At 44.8% G+C, this 18000-nt stretch overlaps 1 protein-coding gene across 1 annotated transcript in view; it reads right to left on the reverse strand.

Annotated features, from left to right (window-relative positions):
* LOC308360134 (phosphatidylinositol 3-kinase regulatory subunit gamma-like) overlaps positions 1 to 3362 on the reverse strand; it is a 14590-nt gene extending 11228 nt beyond the window's left edge. The window contains exon 1 of the mRNA XM_080831906.1: positions 2858 to 3362. Coding sequence (XP_080688032.1) covers positions 2858 to 3191 — 334 coding nt within the window. The 5' untranslated portion in view covers positions 3192 to 3362. The remainder of the gene's footprint in view (positions 1 to 2857) is intronic.
* Positions 3363 to 18000: the final 14638 nt, after the last annotated feature.

The following is an 18000-nucleotide window of genomic DNA, read 5'->3' on the forward strand; positions in this document are numbered from 1 at the left end:
CCAGTGCCATTACACCACCCTACCCTACACTACACCACCATACAGTACCCTACCCTACACTACACTACACTACACTACCCTACACCACCCTACACTACACTACACTACACTACACTACACTACACAGACTGGCACCAGTGCCATTACACCACCCTACCCTACACTACACCACCCTACACTATACTACACTACACTATACCACCCTACACTACACTACCCTACACTACACTACACTACACAGACTGGCACCAGTGCCATTACACCACGCTACCCGACACTACCCTACACTTTACTACACTACCCTACACTACACTACACTACACTACACTATCCTACACTACACCACCCTACACTACACTACACTACCCTACACTACACTACACTACACTACACTACACTACACTACACTACACTACACAGACTGGCACCAGTGCCATAACACCACCCTACCCTACACTACACCACCCTACACTATACTACACTACACTATACCACCCTACACTACACTACCCTACACTACACTACACTACACAGACTGGCACCAGTGCCATTACACCACGCTACCCGACACTACCCTACACTTTACTACACTACCCTACACTACACTACCCTACACTACACTACCCTACACTACACTACCCTACACTACACTACACTACACCAACCTACACTACACTACCCTACACTACACTACCCTACCCTACACTACACCAACCTACACTACACTACCCTACACTACACTACACTACCCTACACTAAACCACCCTACACAACACTACACTACACTACAGACCTCCACAGGACATGAAAGGACACACCTCCACAAGACAGGACACACCTCCACAGGACCCACCTCCACAAGACAGGACACACCCCCACAGGACACACCTCCACAGGACATGAAAGGACACACCTCCACAAGACACACCTCCACAGGACACACCTCCACAGGACACAACTCCACATGACACACCTCCACAGGAAACACCTCCACAGGACACAACTCCACATGACACACCTCCACAGGACACACCTCCACAGGACACACCTCCACATGACACACCTCCACATGACACACCTCCACAGGACACACCTCCACAGGATACACCTCCACAGGATACACCTCCACAGGACACACCTCCACAGGACACACCTCCACAGGAAAGCTAGGCACTACATAAGGTAGTCTAGCACTTCACAAACCAGAAAAGACCAGGGCCCTGTTCAGCGTACAACTGAAGCTAAGATAATTAATTTAGCTCGCAACTGGAGATTAACTAGCTCGCTAAGGCAGGAGAGGTCGATCACCAAAACCATGATATTTATAACGGCACCATAGTCTAAACTCAAAGAAATAGGCTCATTTTTTTTCTCTGCTAAGGCAGGATATGACCATGAACGCGTTATGAAGAATTCAAGACCATAATCATGTCAAAATTCAACACTGCTGCGACTGCGACAGCATTAAAGAAACTGTCTATAGGCTGTCTAAGAAGTGATATCTTTTCAGTTGCCTAACATGTGACTTTGGTGCAGCGGGTAGAGCGTATGACTTGCATACAGCAGATCAACGGTTCGACTCCCCTCACCTTCGTAAGAATTAAATTGCGCGTGTACGTCCCTCTTCAAAAGGCAGGAGAGGTCGATCACCAAAACCATGATATTTATAACGGCACCATTGTCTAAACTCAAAGAAATAGGCTCATTTTTTTCTCCGCTAAGGCAGGATATGACCATGAACGCGTTATGAAGAATTCAAGACCATAATCATGTCAAAATTCAACACTGCTGCGACTGCGACAGCATTAAAGAAACTGTCTATAGGCTGTCTAAGAAGTGATATCTTTTCAGTAGCCTAACATGTGACTTTGGTGCAGTGGGTAGAGCGTATGACTTGCATACAGCAGATCACCGATTCGACTCCCCTCACCTTCGTAAGAATTCTAGTTTTAAATCGCTTTGAATAAAACTGTCTGCTAAATGACTAAATGTGAATGTATTAATAAGAAATTCAATAAATTGAAGCAATGCAAATAAATTGTGTTTATTTCTCTCTTCTTATCATGCATCCACCTTACCATCCACCTCCACCATCCACCATTCACTACTGCACAAAAACTAGACACGTTTGCTAAACTAAATGTTTGCAATGATGTAAGTTAAAGTAGGTAAAACAACTTTAGCCAATATCTCCGTAATGGAGATGGGTTATGTGCTCAAATTTCCTGGGATCAAAGAAAACGTTAGTAGGCTATTCATGTGCAAACTAAAAATCACGTCTCAGGCTGCTAATGAAAGTTATTTCTGGTTTATCAACTGTACCAATGTCATATAATTATGAGTGCTTTGTTCTCCGCATCGCCGACATTACAAAAATGAAGGCAGTCGCAAGAAAGTGAAGACATTCAATGTTCGACGGTGGTTGTATGCAATAAATGACTCGAGAAAGTCTTTTAAATGAATTATTCCTTGTCGGGTGGATCGGTAGCGCTTATACAAGAACTCATCATGATGGAGAAATGGATCTTCTTGGCGATCGCAAAGAACTCTTCCTACGCCAATCAAACTATAATATGACTCCTTGTCAATGGGATCCCTCCTTTTGGCGTGGATGTGGCAAGTTTAGCCAGCTAAACTTTGGTTAGCCTGCCCTGGAGCAGGTTAGTGCTAAGCGATTAATTACCATGGTTATCGAGCAAAAGTTGGTACGCCGAACTCGCTAAAGCGGTGTTGTCTTTTTTTAGCCTGGAATTTAGCTCGCTAAACCGCTTAGCGAGCGTCGCCGAACAGTACCCAGGTTGTGTGCACGTGTGTTTGTTTGTGTGTGTGCAAATAAATACATAAATAAATCTCTCACCTGTCTTAGTCTTTCCAAGCTGTGTGTGTGTTGGTGGCGTAGGGGGCAGCGGCCTCTGTGGGCGTGGCATCTGACTGGGCGTATCCGTCTTGACCCTGCCCACGTACTCCACGTAGGTTCCGGGGAAGTCGCCCCTCTCACCCGTGAGATCCTTCACCCCTGACAGCCAGCCCAAGCTTGCGGGGGCGCCCTCCGCCCCCTCCTGGTACCCCTCCGCCTGGCACAGTCCTGGCCCCACCGTCAGCAGGTCCCCCGGGGCCAGCTCCAGGTCCCCCGGGCGCTCGCGACCCAAAGCGAAGAGCACGCGGAACTTGAAGCCGTCCTCTGCTGCCATCTGCAGGCCACGGGCGGAACAGCAGTAGCGTTAGCGGTGGCAGTGGCCGCAGCGGCGGTGGCGGGCGGCTCAGGGCAGCGGCTGCAGGTCTGTGTGTGTGGTGGGGGGGGGGGGGGGGGCCTGAAACACTGGGCCCGCAGAGAGGACCGAGACCTGGGGGGGTGGTCAGCTCCTATCAGCTAGGAGGGAGAGGAGCCATGTTCCTGGTGTGTGTGTGTGAGAGCACGTGTGTGTGTGTGTATTTGGGGAGGGTCAGTGTTGGCCTGTGTTGAGGGCAGGACAACGGAGACTTCTCCTCGGTTTAGAGCCACGCTTGAGCCACATGATGGAACAGAGGGATGGCATCGCCACCGTACTCCTCACACACTCCTCACACACTCTTATTGACATACACACACACACACTACGCTCCTCCTTCACAGCTCTGTGCTCAGGCTTCACTTGGGCACCGTATGGGGAACAGGAAGTCAACCTGTTCAGGGCTGTTCTTGTAGCTGACCAATGAGGCAATGAGGTCGGAGACACCACTCGCTCTTGATTGGCTGGTTTGGTTGCCTGTCATTCACTCATTCTGATCGGCAGGCAGGGAGGGAGGTCTGTGGAGATGGAGAGAGACAGAGAGGGGGGTCGCAAATGTTACATAAAACACGGAAAAGAAACCAAGTGGTAAGGGGTGATGAGACGCTGTGTGTGTGTGTGTGTGTGTGTGTGTGTGTGTGTGTGTGTGTGTGTGTGTGTGTGTGTGTGTGTGTGTCTCCTCTAGAGGTCCAGAAGGTGAGGAACAAACACTAGCGAAGAGACAAGGCCAACCCCCCCCTACCCTTACTATCTCTTCCCCCTTTTGTCCTGCGGTTCAGCTTAAGGTTTCTTCTTGATTAACAGGGAGCTTTTACTTGCCCCTGTCGCCATTGTACTTTCTCTATGGGGGCTCTGTAACGCGCCTTGAGACAATGATATTGTTTTGGCGCTATATAAATAACCTTGAATTGAATTAAGGACTAACAGCTAATGTGTAACCTCATGGTCAGGTGTCAAGTGATTCTGTGCTGTCAAGAACAATACGTTTTGTTTATTGTCTTTACTTATAGATAAACAGAGGTTATTTATCCACTTCAATTTTTAGAGTTTCCACTCAGGCACACAGAGACCTTATAAGGCCACCCTCTCCTCCACACAGAGACCTTATGATGCCACCCTCTCCACCACACAGAGACCTTATGATGCCACTCTCTCCACTACACAGAGACCTTATGATGCCACTCTCTCCACTACACAGAGACCTTATGATGCCACCCTCTCCACTACCCCATCTCCACTACACAGAGACCTTATGATGCCACTCTCTCCACTACACAGAGACCTTATGATGCCTCTCTTTCCACTACACAGAGACCTTATGATGCCACTCTCTCCACTACACAGAGACCTTTTGATGCCACCCTCTCCACTACACCCTCTCCACTACACAGAGACCTTATGATGCCACTCTCTCCACTACACCCTCTCCCAGGCACACAGAGACCTTATGATGCCACCCTCTCCACCACACAGAGACCTTATGATGCCACCCTCTCCACCACACAGAGACCTTATGATGCCACTCTCTCCACTACACAGAGACCTTATGATGCCACTCTCTCCACTACACTCTCTCCGCTACTCTGAGACCTTATGATGCCACCCTCTCCACTACACAGAGACCTTATGATGCCACTCTCTCCACTACACCCTCTCCCAGGCACAGAGACCTTATGATGCCACCCTTTCCACCACACAGAGACCTTATGATCCAATCTCTCCACTACACAGAGACCTTATGATGCCACCCTCTCCACCACACTGAGACCTTACACCCTCTCCCAGGCACACAGAGACCTTATGATGTCACCCTCTCCACTACACCCTCACTCAGGCACACAGAGACCTTATGATGCCACTGATGGAACTGGAATTATTGTTATTATTATAGGTAAAGATGTACTGCTCTGTATCTACAACTCACTCTGATTGTGTACTAGGTCTGTCTCTCACTGAGATCCAATGCAAATGACATGTGACCCTCCCCTCCCCCTCTTCCTGCTAGAGGCCTTGTGTCCTGGCATCATCCCCCCATAGGTGAACCTCTGACTGTAACCCCCACCCCCCTTCTCTCACCTAAAAGGGTGTGGCCCTCTCCCTTTGTACTGTAACCTGAATTGTATAAATGCCATTGCATACTGCTACCAGGTTAGACCGTTCTTGAACCAACAGCGAGAGGGGTCTCCATGCTGAAATACAAGCCAACTGAAACTGACTCTGCCTCCGGTCCATTCTTCAACTTTAGCGTGCTTTATTAATATTCTATTACCACCCTCTCCACCTCATCCTCTCAGAGACCTTATAATGCCACCTTATGATGTCACCTTAAGATGCCACCCTCTCCACTACACCCACACAGAGACCTAATGATGCCACCTTATGATGCCACCCTCTCCACTACACCCTCACTCAACATGATCAGATCAAAGACTGCATATATGGTTCCAAGACTTGGGGTTGGGGTATTTTGGTATTAAGATCATATATATGTATTATATTTATTTATCTGTTTATTATAACACCAAATATTTAGACTTTAATCTTGAGACCAAAGAAGATAAAAACACTAAAAAGGGACCACAACTGGTGAATGGGAACAGCTCAAATATAAAGGATAGATTGTGCTGGACGCGCACACGCACACACACTCACATCACACACACACCCCACCAAAACTCCCCCAAAAGCTTAACAGGATTCTCTACCCTTTTGTTGTGCAAGTCTGATCACACCCAATTTGTGTTTTGTGTTGTGTGTGTCAAAACCTTTTCAGTATTTGGAGATTCCCACGTGAACAACAAACATTAGAAAAAGGCTGATCTTCAGCTGTGTCTATGTGTGGTGTGTGTGTGTGTGGGTGGGTGGGTGTGTGGGTGTGGGTGTGGGTGTGTGTGTGTCCTTACTGTACTGTTTTTCTATTCCAGATTGAGCGAACGCTAGAGGGATGGGTGACGCAGTTCTAATATACACCCTGCGTATGACACCATCACATGTTAACAGTAGTGCTGTCAAACGATTAAAATATTTAATCGCGATTAATCGCATTTTTGTCATAGTTAACTCAAAATAAATCGTGATTAATCGCAAATGTATAAATCGCAACTTTGTATCTATTCTAAATGTCCCTTCAATCATTTTTTTTTTTAATGCTCTTATCAACATGGAAAAGGGGATTGGCTTGCTTCATGCAATGTTTTATTTTATTGAAAAACAACATTGCCAAACAGGGCGGTACAAAATAAAATTATGAAGTGCAGATAAACAAGGACTCTAGGCCATGCAGTTAAACCATGGCTTAATATTTTCTTTTTTTCAAGTTTGCTGTGAACAGGCCTCTTATTTCAAAAACAATGAACCATAACAGTTAGGTTACCAATAAAAGGTAAGCCTACTACTTCTGTGCTTTCAGCCAGCTGCCTGTTGACATTTTCAGACAACAGTGGAGCTCGCTTTTTTTGCACAGCACAACTTTTAAAGGTTAACTTTCTACTCAGAAGCTTTTTATCATCCATTTCGCCGTATCGCGCTCAACATTCACTCAAACGTAACGTTAGCCTACTACACAGTTTGGGAGAGCAAAAAGAACGTTAATTAAAAAAAAAAAAAAGTTTTAATCACGCAATAGAAAAATTGACGCCATTAAAATGGGCTTGCGTTAACGCCGATAATAACGCGTTAAACTGACAGCACTAGTTAACAGAAATAAAAATACTGAAGGAACTCAAATTGATAAATAAAACTAAAACTGGTGCAAACTGAAAAATCAACAGTCACAAACACACACACACACACACACACACACTCTCTCACACCCCGAAAAGGATACGGGACACACACACACACTCACATACCCGAAAAGAATACGGGACACACACAAACCCACATACACACACCCCCAAAAGGATATAGGAAACACAAATACACACACATACACACAGTCATACACAGGTAAAACACATGTATAGTTTTCATAAAAAATACCTCAAGATGGTGAACACCTCTGCTGTACTAAACAGACCGAACAAGAGCTCTGCCGCCTGATGACATCAGACACCAGTAGGAAAGTTGTATTTCAAAGAGTGTGTGTGTCGAAGCCTTGTCCAGGTGGACCCCAGGCTTGATGGCCGACACACTTTACAAAATGGCAGCACTTAGGCTGCATGCACACTGTAATGTCATTTTCTTGTGTTTTTTGTTCGTTATTTTAAGTGGGAGTGAGATGGGCACTAAAAAAGGGGTGAGATTGTTAACAGAAGAGTCATGTTGGCCTGATATATTATGAACTGTGCATAAAATGAGCAGACTGCACTGAAAATGAAGAGAAAAACACTGAGAGACTAAAAGTGCTAAAATCAGATTAATCAAATCTGCCAGACAATCACACACACACACGTCTGTTTGTCACCCTAAAAATCCCAAAACAGTATTATGTACACTTCTGCTGGACCGACCGAAATTCGGACTGATCCGACCCCAGTGCTGCCCAGTTCCATCAGACCCAATCAGGACTAGTGTGTTTGTGAGAGTGTGTGGGTCAAAACCTCTACGGTCTCTGCCTAGGCCAGGTAAACGACTCACATGATGACCAGCACAGTTAAGATGGCCGAGCTTAGGCTTCACACACACTGTAGTGTTATCTTTTGTGTTTACTAAAAGCTGAGTGAACAGACATTTAAAAGTCAGAGTGACGCAGTTCGAATATACACCCTGTGCATGACACCATCAAATGTTAACAGAAATAAGAATACTGAAGGAACTTTAAATGAGACTAAAACTTAAAGAAATACAAATAATAAAGGAACTTTAAATGAGACTAAAACTTAAAGAAATAAAAATACTGAAGGAACTATAATTGAGAATAAAACTTTAAAAGGCTGAGACTCTCAACAGAGGAATGATGCATGGTCTCTCTATGACATCATGGCATCTGTACTGAAAACTAAAAATAAAGATTAAAACACTAAAATAAACTGAAACTGCTAAAAGAGACTAAAGTGATCAAATTATAAAAATCAAATGCGCAAGTCAGTCGCTCACACACACACACACACACACACACACACACACACACACACACACACACACACACAAACACACACACACATTTGTATCACCGCTACATACATATCTACCTTCCTCCTAAAAACACCTCAACTGGATTCTGTGCACCTCGGTTGTGCAGTAAAATACCAACCTAACAACAGTTATGCTGCCTGGTGATATCTGACCCAATCAGGAGCAGTGAGTTTCAGTGTGTGTTATGTGTGGTTGTGTGTGTGTGTGCTGAAATCTTTTCAGTCTTTTGCCATGTCCAGGTAAACGACAGGCATGATGGCCGACTCACTTTATAAAATGGCCGAACTTGTACTGCATGCATACTGTAGTGTAATCTTTCTTTACTAATGTGGGAGTGAGACCGCCATTTCAAAAGGGTTGAGATTCTCAACAGAGAGGTAATATGGGTCTGATGCGTGGTCGTGGTATGGCTTCACCATACTGCGCTGAAAACTAAATATATAAAAATACTAAAGGGGGCTGAAACTGCTGAAAGAGATTAAAATAGATAATTCTGAGAAATTAAATGTCAGACGGTCAGACACACACTCACATACACACACACACACACACACACACACACGCCAGTACAACATTCTGTACAGTTCTCTGTATGCTTCTGCTGTGCATTAAATTCTGACCCAACTCGAGCAGTACTTCCTGGTGATATCGGACCCAATAGGGACTGGTGTGTTTGAGAGTGTGTGTGTGTGTGAGTGTGTTTGTATGTATGTGGCAAAACCTTTTAGGTCTTCTGCTATGTCCAGGTGAAACGATAGGCATGATGGCCGCAACGCACTTTACAAAATGGCCGAGCTTAGGCAGTGCGTTCTAGTGATACTATAGTGTGTCTGTTTTTTTCCAGCTGCGTCATTTCACACCCTTGATGAAGGGAGCATTGATTGAGACGCCATTGAGAGGCTTGGCCTTGGCCTGAGTGAGAGATTACAGCATGGCCAACCTACACCTGTCCAACATCGGCCATCTACTTTTCATGGCTGTGAATCGCAGGGGCGACGCCAAATAAAATCCCAATCCCTTTGCACATCTGCCTACGGTAGTCTCAACACCAATATTAATGGATTGGGATTTTTCTCTTCTAGGGAAATACTGCTCTTGTTCATCTAGTAGTCATCGTATTCTCTCTCAAGCTCTGGACTAGACATCATCAAATATGGACAACGAAGGAAGGGAAAGGGGGGGGAGTAGAGCAGACCCTACCAGACTCCAGCGGAATGTTCTAGAATGGGATCCTCGTACCGGGCAAAGAAGACGATGAAGAAGAAGAATAAGAATAAGAGGAAAGACGACGAAACAGGAGACTTTTGGTGTCTTTCTCTGAGCTTGTCCTGCACAGAGGCGACCCTTGCTGCAGAAGAGGCGCGAGGATGCCATTCGGGCTTATGTAAGGGCTTTGGGAAGTAGGACGGGCACATTGCTGGGGTGGTAATTGCATTTCATGGTGGCGACAGTGCCTCCCCCAACCCCAATAAGCCCTCCCCACCCCCACCCCCAAATCTGCACACGAGTGCGGCGAGCCTCGGCGGCGGAACGCTGGTAGGCGCTTTGGGCAGCCATCATGCTGGACGCCCCATAGCCTGGCACGGGATACCCCGGCTCCTGGCCTACGTGTCTGTGGGTCGCCCCGTGCCCTCTGCCGTGCCCCAGACAGCCGACTGCACTCAGGCTCCTCTGCGGTGCTGTATGCTTGTTCAGCGTAAGAATCACGGGCGCCCGTCTGAGGCCGGCGTCTCACGCCAACATGGCTCCCACCTCGACCTCCCCCCACGAGCACCTCTTCAGCCACCCCCCATCGCCCCTAAAAGCCAGATTGTGCCCCATTCAAGTGACAGCTCACCTTTCAGCAGGCATGGCGTGCGTGGAGCGTCAGCGGCGGCAGAGGCAGCGCTGGCAATGGCAGAAATCGGGCATGCAGCCGGGCATTTCTCTGATGACGCACTCTTCTTTTTCTTCTCCTCTCCCCCCTCTCTCTCTGTCTATCACTCTCTTTCTCCCTTCACCTCTACAACACTACTCTCCCACAACCTCTCTGCACGCAAAACACACTCTTAAACTGCACTAAAGTGGTGCGCGGGACGGAGGCTGCAGACGGGGTGACACACACACACACACACACAGACACTCACACACACACTCACTCACCACAAGCTTCTGGCGGGCGGGCGCCGGGCACTGCTGCGCTGAGTGGAGCGGTTGGTCAGGCACCGTGGGCTGGCGCTTCACTACCTCTGAGAGCGGGAGCAAGGCGCGCCGTGGGGGGGGGGGGGTGGGGGGGGGTTGGAGAGGTGCCTAGGCTTAGAGACACGTGGCTCCAGTCTCATCCAACCACAGGCCAGGATCCTCACGCCATCCCTTAACCCCCCCCCACCAAAAAACTGCCCCATGCTCCACTCTTACCCCCCGCCCCCCCCATACTCGCTCCTCCACTCCACTCCGCCCCCACCGGACAGAAAAAAACGCCTCTCCATCTCCCAGTAGTCGTCCTGTCTTTAAACATACTCCCAGATCACGAGCTGCCCCTGAATGGCTAAGGTTAGTGTCCGGCTCCATTTGGCAAAGCAATAAAAAAGGAACCAAAAAACAGCACAAAAAAAGAGCTGGAAACAAAACCCAGCTTTTCCCAACTCTCCTCCTCCTGCTCCGTCACTTTGCCCCAAACTCCAGAACCAGATCTTCTGCTCGAGTGCGTCTCACTCCTCTGAGCACAGAGCTGAGATTCCAGAGTTACCCCAGTCCAGACAGGAAAAGAAAGAAACCTCTTCTCTCCTCCTCTCCTCTCCTCTGCTCTCCTCTCACTTTTCCCTCTCTTTTGCTGTTGTTTTTGAGCGTCTGTGGGTGAGCGGGAGCGGGGGGGTGGCACGAGATAAATAAATAAATAAGAGGAAGTCGCTGTTGCTAGAGAGAGAGGGTGCTGCCTGGCCTCCTGCTCTCTGATTGGCCGGCTCATGCCATGTGCTGAACAGTCAGCAGTGAAGCCGGAGCAAATCAAGGAAACGTTCTAATATTAGAAAATGTATCCGGGCAGCCACACAGCACAGCTCCGTGGAACTTGCCAGAGTTACCGCTTGCTTTTGGGCAAATCACTGCGTGAAACGCACCTCGACAGGTCAAACACACACAAACAAGGCTGCACCGAGGGGGAAGAAAAGGACTTTTAAGACTGCATGAAATAAAACATCTAAAAGAACAGATAATTTAGGAACAGCGTGGATTTGGTCAAAGATTTAAAAAAAATGTATACAATACTGTGTAAAACTGTTACGGTTATGAGAAAAACAAGCATAAATGCTAGCCTTAATTCAGTGACCTACATCTGAGACAGGCTGGTTTACCAGAGTCTGATTATTCTCCAAGTGAATGAACGCGGGGCTGACTGCACATTCACATTCACAGACACACACACACACACACACACACACACACACACACACACACACACACACACACACACACACACACACACACACACACACACACACACACACACACACACACACACACACACACACACACTCTTACATGTGAAAACTGAATGTAACTTAAAGAGTATGATGCTCTTGCAATTTCCAACCATAAACAGCTTATTTGCCCAAGAGAAATGGAGCCCAAATAGCCTGGGGGACACACTGTCATTAAAGCACAAAACCACAAAAAGGGTCTATAGAACCAACAGACAACAACCCATCACTGGTGTGTCATACTGTAGCCTAACCCTTACAGGACAATGATTTATTCTGAAGCTGCTTTTGACCCGATTCCTTTAGTTTCACAGGTTTCTGTGATGAGACCAAGAACAGGATGATGGAGTCTCACACGGACAGACTGTGACTGAAACTATGGCATTAGGCAATGGCTACCTTCCCCTGTGCTAGTCCAGTCATAGAATTCAGAAAATAACATCCCTTGATATTTGCTGTTGATCGTGTTTATCTGTCATGAATCTCAGGCTTGCAAATGTTTGGACTCTTATGAGTACAACACAAATAAAAATATAACTAGGCCCAATAAATATGGACAGATATGGATTATTTACTGATTTAGTGGGAGCAATATCTTACCAGCATCAGTAGGCTATCTGTCACTTGCATTTTTAAATAAAAACAGAAGCCACTTTCTGCAGCCACTAAATTTCACTTATGTTTAGTTATTAATAATGTTTGATATCAAATCAACACTTCCGGCTATAAAAGAAGACGGAAAACAATTAATTTCTGTATTTTTGGTTTTAATGACCTATTAGTGTGCTTGCCCGAAGGGAAGCACAGTATTGTTATCGTCAAGTTTTCTTTATTTATTTATTTATTTATTCTCCCCGTTTTTCTTGCAGCTAACTCCTCCTCGCCCGTTTGAGCTAGAGACGCCATTCAAACACCAAAATGTCCGGCCCGATCCGGTGCAGGTTGCTATGACTTTTCGTGGCGATACTCTTTGCCACTCCTTTTTTATCCCTCTTTTTCATCCCCTTTTTCTCTCATTGACTTACATGGGGAAGGTTGAGCCATTGTGACGTCACGCACTCTAGCCAACTGACATTAGATCAGTTGACATAGGAGAAGCTCTCTTAAATGCCAGAAGTGGTTAGATAGAGAGTGCAAAATATTAAAACGAATGTAGTGGCAACAGTTTCAGGTACAGTTTATACACCCGCTCTAACAGTGTTAACCAGTATGTGAGTAACGTGGGTTTTATTAAGGCATAGCGTGTGTAATGTGTAGCTATTTCATTCCGTTTGTTAACCTTTCCGGCTGTCTGTATACCAGCAGCAGAGCGGAGCATTTCACTCCCCTGCAATCTCGGAATGAAATAGCTACACAATACACACGCTATGCTTTAATAAAATTCACGTTTTACGAGACACCAACAGAGGCACAACCGACAAGTCTTACCATTGAAGATCTTTGACGTTCGGTCTGAAACTTCATCCAGCCATCCAGGTTAATCCAAGTTGTTATGGAGAACGACAGTTGCATCAATCATATTTCATTAAAACTTCACACTTCTTACATTGGACATATCCACCAGCCTAATTAGAATCTGCATTGTCTACTGAGCAGAAAATTCTCCATACAGTAGATTTCCCTTCGTTTAGTATCATTTTAAACTTTCCAGATGACTGTATTGCCCTCGCTCGTCAAGTGATACGTGTCCAGAAACAAGGCTCCTTTGACTGGATAGCCAGAGCTAGCATAACTGCCATTGAAATCCAATGGTAATGCTACCTAGCTAGGTATGCTAATTGTCGGTATCCATCGTTAACTCGTTAATCGTTAACCATCATGTCACTGGCTTTAATTTAAGAATGGCATGTTAGTAGTACATTTAGTAGTACATTTAATATCAGTACACTTGATTCATTACTGCTGATGTGTTACTTATATATGTTACTTATTAGCAGCTAGCTACCTAGCTAGCCACTGTGTTCCGATGTGTTTTCAGTTAGCGTTAGCGGCAAGCTAACTGCTGTAATAGTTGAGTTGAGCTTCAGTTAAGACGCTGCGTACCGTACTTCATCATCACATTCGATTATTTATTACAAACAAATTCGAATTCAGCTGTAGGCATGAGATCTGTATCTTGGAGACTAATTGCATCCACAATGTAAGTACTGCAAGCTAGACTACTATGCAGTTGACACAACACAGGAGGTCCCTGGGCCTGAGAAGGGAAGGGAATGAGTTTAATGTGGCTATAATATGGAATTTTAAATGTGCCTAAAACTAGACTAAATTGTAATGAGTTTTCGAAAACTAGACTGAAACTAAGAAGGATAACTATGACTAAATGTGACCAAAACTAATATGCATTTTTGTCTTAAGACTGAATCTAAAAATAGCTGCCAAAATGAACACTGAGATAGGGGACCCCTTAATCTGCAATTCATGGTTGCTAGCTCTAATCAGATGTACTACCTAGGCTTATAAGAGAAGACTAACTTTGTATGGCAACGAACACCAATAACTAGAACTAATTTGACAGACTATAAACCAATGTGATACACGTGCTCTCTATCTATACAGTAAAAGTGTTGCTTACGTTTGATACTAGACCTACAGTCTAACTCTAACTGCATTAAGTCTAACATATAGGCCTATCTTACAATAAACTTTAAGTAAAGCTGGCTATGTAACCGCATTCATTCCAATATTGTTGCAGAGATGTTTCCTTTTACCAAGATAGTAATTTCAACAATTCACTTAGCTCAGTAAGTCAGTATAACGAAACTCTGAGATACCCTCATATGTCTAAACGTCAGTGGAGCCAAAATATAATGGTTGAGCTTGGTTGCTTGCTAAAATATATTGGAAGAAGGCCCCACTACACTGATTGAGTAGATGTAAATACATGTTAATTCATTGGCACTTGTTCTCTCTGTCACAGAGCAAGCACACTCTCGCAGTTCGTTCACGAAACGCATTCTAGTTTGTTCTTGCTGACATATTGAAAAGTTAATTGTAATGTTTTGGCCAAGAAAAGCAAAAACATTTTTTAAAAAGCTGGATGCGCCTCGTCTCCAATATGCATAACTTAACAGAGCAGTGTACAAAACAGATATTTATTCAGTCACAAAAGACGATACGATATACGATTAATGCTATCACTGTGCAACATTCATTTCGCCAATAAAAAGTGATGGGATTATGTCAGTGTAGTTAGGTCACACTTTAAATCAAACGGCATAATAGCCAGAGACGTAGTAACCCATGTATAGTAACGCGACCTATTATCCCGCGGGCCACCAAAAAATCCGCTTAACAAATATGTTTTTATCAATATAAATATGGTTTAATGAATCAACCTTACATATTTCAGAAGTGACAGGTGTGTAGAACATGCACGAAGTCTTGTTTGACTCTCAGCAGGAACATTTCTTAACGTATTTTCCGATTTGTTTTGTACAGTCGCGAAATGGCAACAAAGTTGGCGACGACCTATTATCCCGCATTGATGTAAAATGCCGTTGGGAATCAAGCTCAACAAGAAAAAGAATTTACACCGAACGTCGCGAAATCAAAATTCTACTATTTGTATCAGGCTGGTTTGTACACGCAGTATTACAACACTTTCTTATACACTTCAATACGCTGTATATGTGGCATTTTTGCTACAAAGCTAATTGAAATACCCTTTTTGGGCAGGGACTTAAGTTTTCCGAAATCTGCGATCCTGGATGACACCGAAATCAATATTAAGTAACGTGTACCAGCGCTTGCGGGATAATAGGTCGTGCGGGATAATAGGTCGGGCTACGATATCAGATTCCGACAGCCTTGAGAGAATGGTTATCAACACAGGTAGTGTGTTTGCACTAGCCTACCTACGCAAGTCTTAAATAGCCTATAGCCTAACGTCACAGCTGTGTTAGAGAATTAATAGGTTATCAAACTGCAGGAAATGAAGTGAGTTGGCTTTCCCCAAGCGACGATCCTTGGACACTTGCTGAGGATGGCTTCACAAATACTATACCTTAAATGTTACTTAAGCCGATAGCGACATGAAAACTGCCGTGCAGACTGTTAAAACGGGCGGGGAAAATGGATCTGATAGACTCTGATTCTGTAGCTGATATCTTTAAGAAATCGCAGCATCACTAGCTGCAGTGAGGTCTCTATGATAACCTGAGATGTCATCTGACGAACCAGGAAGGATGCGCTTGGTATGTGATGAGGGGTAGCCTATTGTCTCTACATAAATGTATGATTGGCCTGCCAGTTGACAAGCTGATATTAAACAAAGACCCATGTTAACAGTTCGATGTGCTCTTATAGACATCTGGCAAATTCTGGTAGTCCGTTAAACAGGACAGGCAATGCACACGGGCTTGATAGCTAGCAGGTTACAGTGCTTTCCCTGTAACATTAGCTGGAAAGGCAACCTAGGATAACTGCTGAAAACTTTCCACCACGTAATTTCATGAAATAGTAGCTATACTTTCGATAAACTTGACACATTTCGGAGATAAACTGACTGCAGTCATGCCATAGCTACTTTACTAGTTTACAGTATCAACATAACCTCAGCGACCTTACTGTCAAGTGAGCTTGATGCTCCTGCAGCTATTCTATTAGGCTATGCTATCAAGCTAGCTTCAACGAGTCAACAGTTGTAGTTAAACTTTCTGTTTGACCTATTCAGTAACATAACAATAAAGTGTGCAGTTTGAGTTCGAGATGACAAAGACAGTGGAAACAACACGTTTTACATGTGCCCACCCTTTAAAGCATTTTATTCCCTCAGATTATTCTTACCGTGCTTTGTAATTTCCAGAGGAAGTCCGTTTTCCTGTTTTACTTTTCACTACATGAAGACGTATGCTGTCCGAAATGGAAAGAGGGATACGGGAATGTGCAGGCGTGCACAGAACGAGACCCCCTGACTTCAGGCGATATAATTGAAGCGGAGACGAGGACTAGGCTTGAAAAGTTGGATAGGTTGACTTGTAGGTGGTAGTCCACTATTCGTGACGGGAAGCTAAGCATGACAGGAAATCAATGCCCCTATTATGTATATATATATATATATTATAGAGAGGGAGAGAGTGAGTAAAGTCAAGAGCTTATTATCTGTATTGTATGTGTTGGAAATCAGTACATTTTCAAATTACAAAAGTGACTAATAATGAATTGTAATTTTAGTAACAACAAAACTATTCTTGCAATCCCGACTGTTTCGCAATGCTCAACAAAACGTCTAATGCAAAATTATATGAATATACAAAGGCAAAAGGGAATTCTGCACCATACCAAAGCCATGGGTATAGTTTATTATCAAAACACTGATGAACAGTAAATCATAATTAAAAAAGAATAAATAAGTATTTGCACAAAATCTGCATTGTTCTGGAAGTCAACCAATCAAACAATTCTGCCGCAAACAAAACAAAGCATTGAATCCTTAGGTACTGAGCCAACATGAGTGATCTCTTAGCAACTGCTCTTAGCTTTCAGCGACCCAGTGAGACTGAAGTGTCATGGATGAATCCCTTGAGACATGGAAACACCAAAGACATGACCCTTATCAAAGAACATATCTTCCAGTGGAGTTTAAGGTGCAACAGAGACAGCCAAGGTTCACCCATGCGACGGCCCCCTGTGAGGAGGTATGACAGCTGAGGGTGATGGGGTGATCACTAGCACAGGGTGACCAGAGGCAAGGGTGGGAGCTGGAGAGGACCACAGACCAGATTATTCAGGGCAGTGACGCCTCTTACACTCACAACAGACACAGAGACGGCTAAAAAAAAAGACTTCAAAAGTGGACTTAAACATAAGTGAGAATCTTTCCAATGGGGGTAAAAAAAAAAAACGATACCACATGGAGGGATGACGATTCTGTGAAGACGTGGGAAAATATCTGAGCTCAAAGCTCGTTCCTATGTTGAACATTACACACGCAACACTAGAACACAGGTTGGACCCTCCTACCCACTCTGCCGTGCAACCTTGTGTGCATGTACACCTGTGTATGTCTGTGTGTGTGTGTGTGTGAATGTGTGTATGGCCATGTGCTCATGCTGCATGCAACTTCTAAAAAACATCCTGGAAAGCGAACAGCGCATGACGCATGCCAAAGTGAGAAAGGTGATCTCCAAGGAATGCGGAGAGGCCTATGGTAAACATTGAGGGCCAGTAGAAAAGAAACAAACAATAAAAACATT

Source organism: Sprattus sprattus, assembly GCF_963457725.1.
Source record: "Sprattus sprattus genome assembly, chromosome: 2".
Taxonomy (NCBI): domain Eukaryota; kingdom Metazoa; phylum Chordata; class Actinopteri; order Clupeiformes; family Clupeidae; genus Sprattus; species Sprattus sprattus.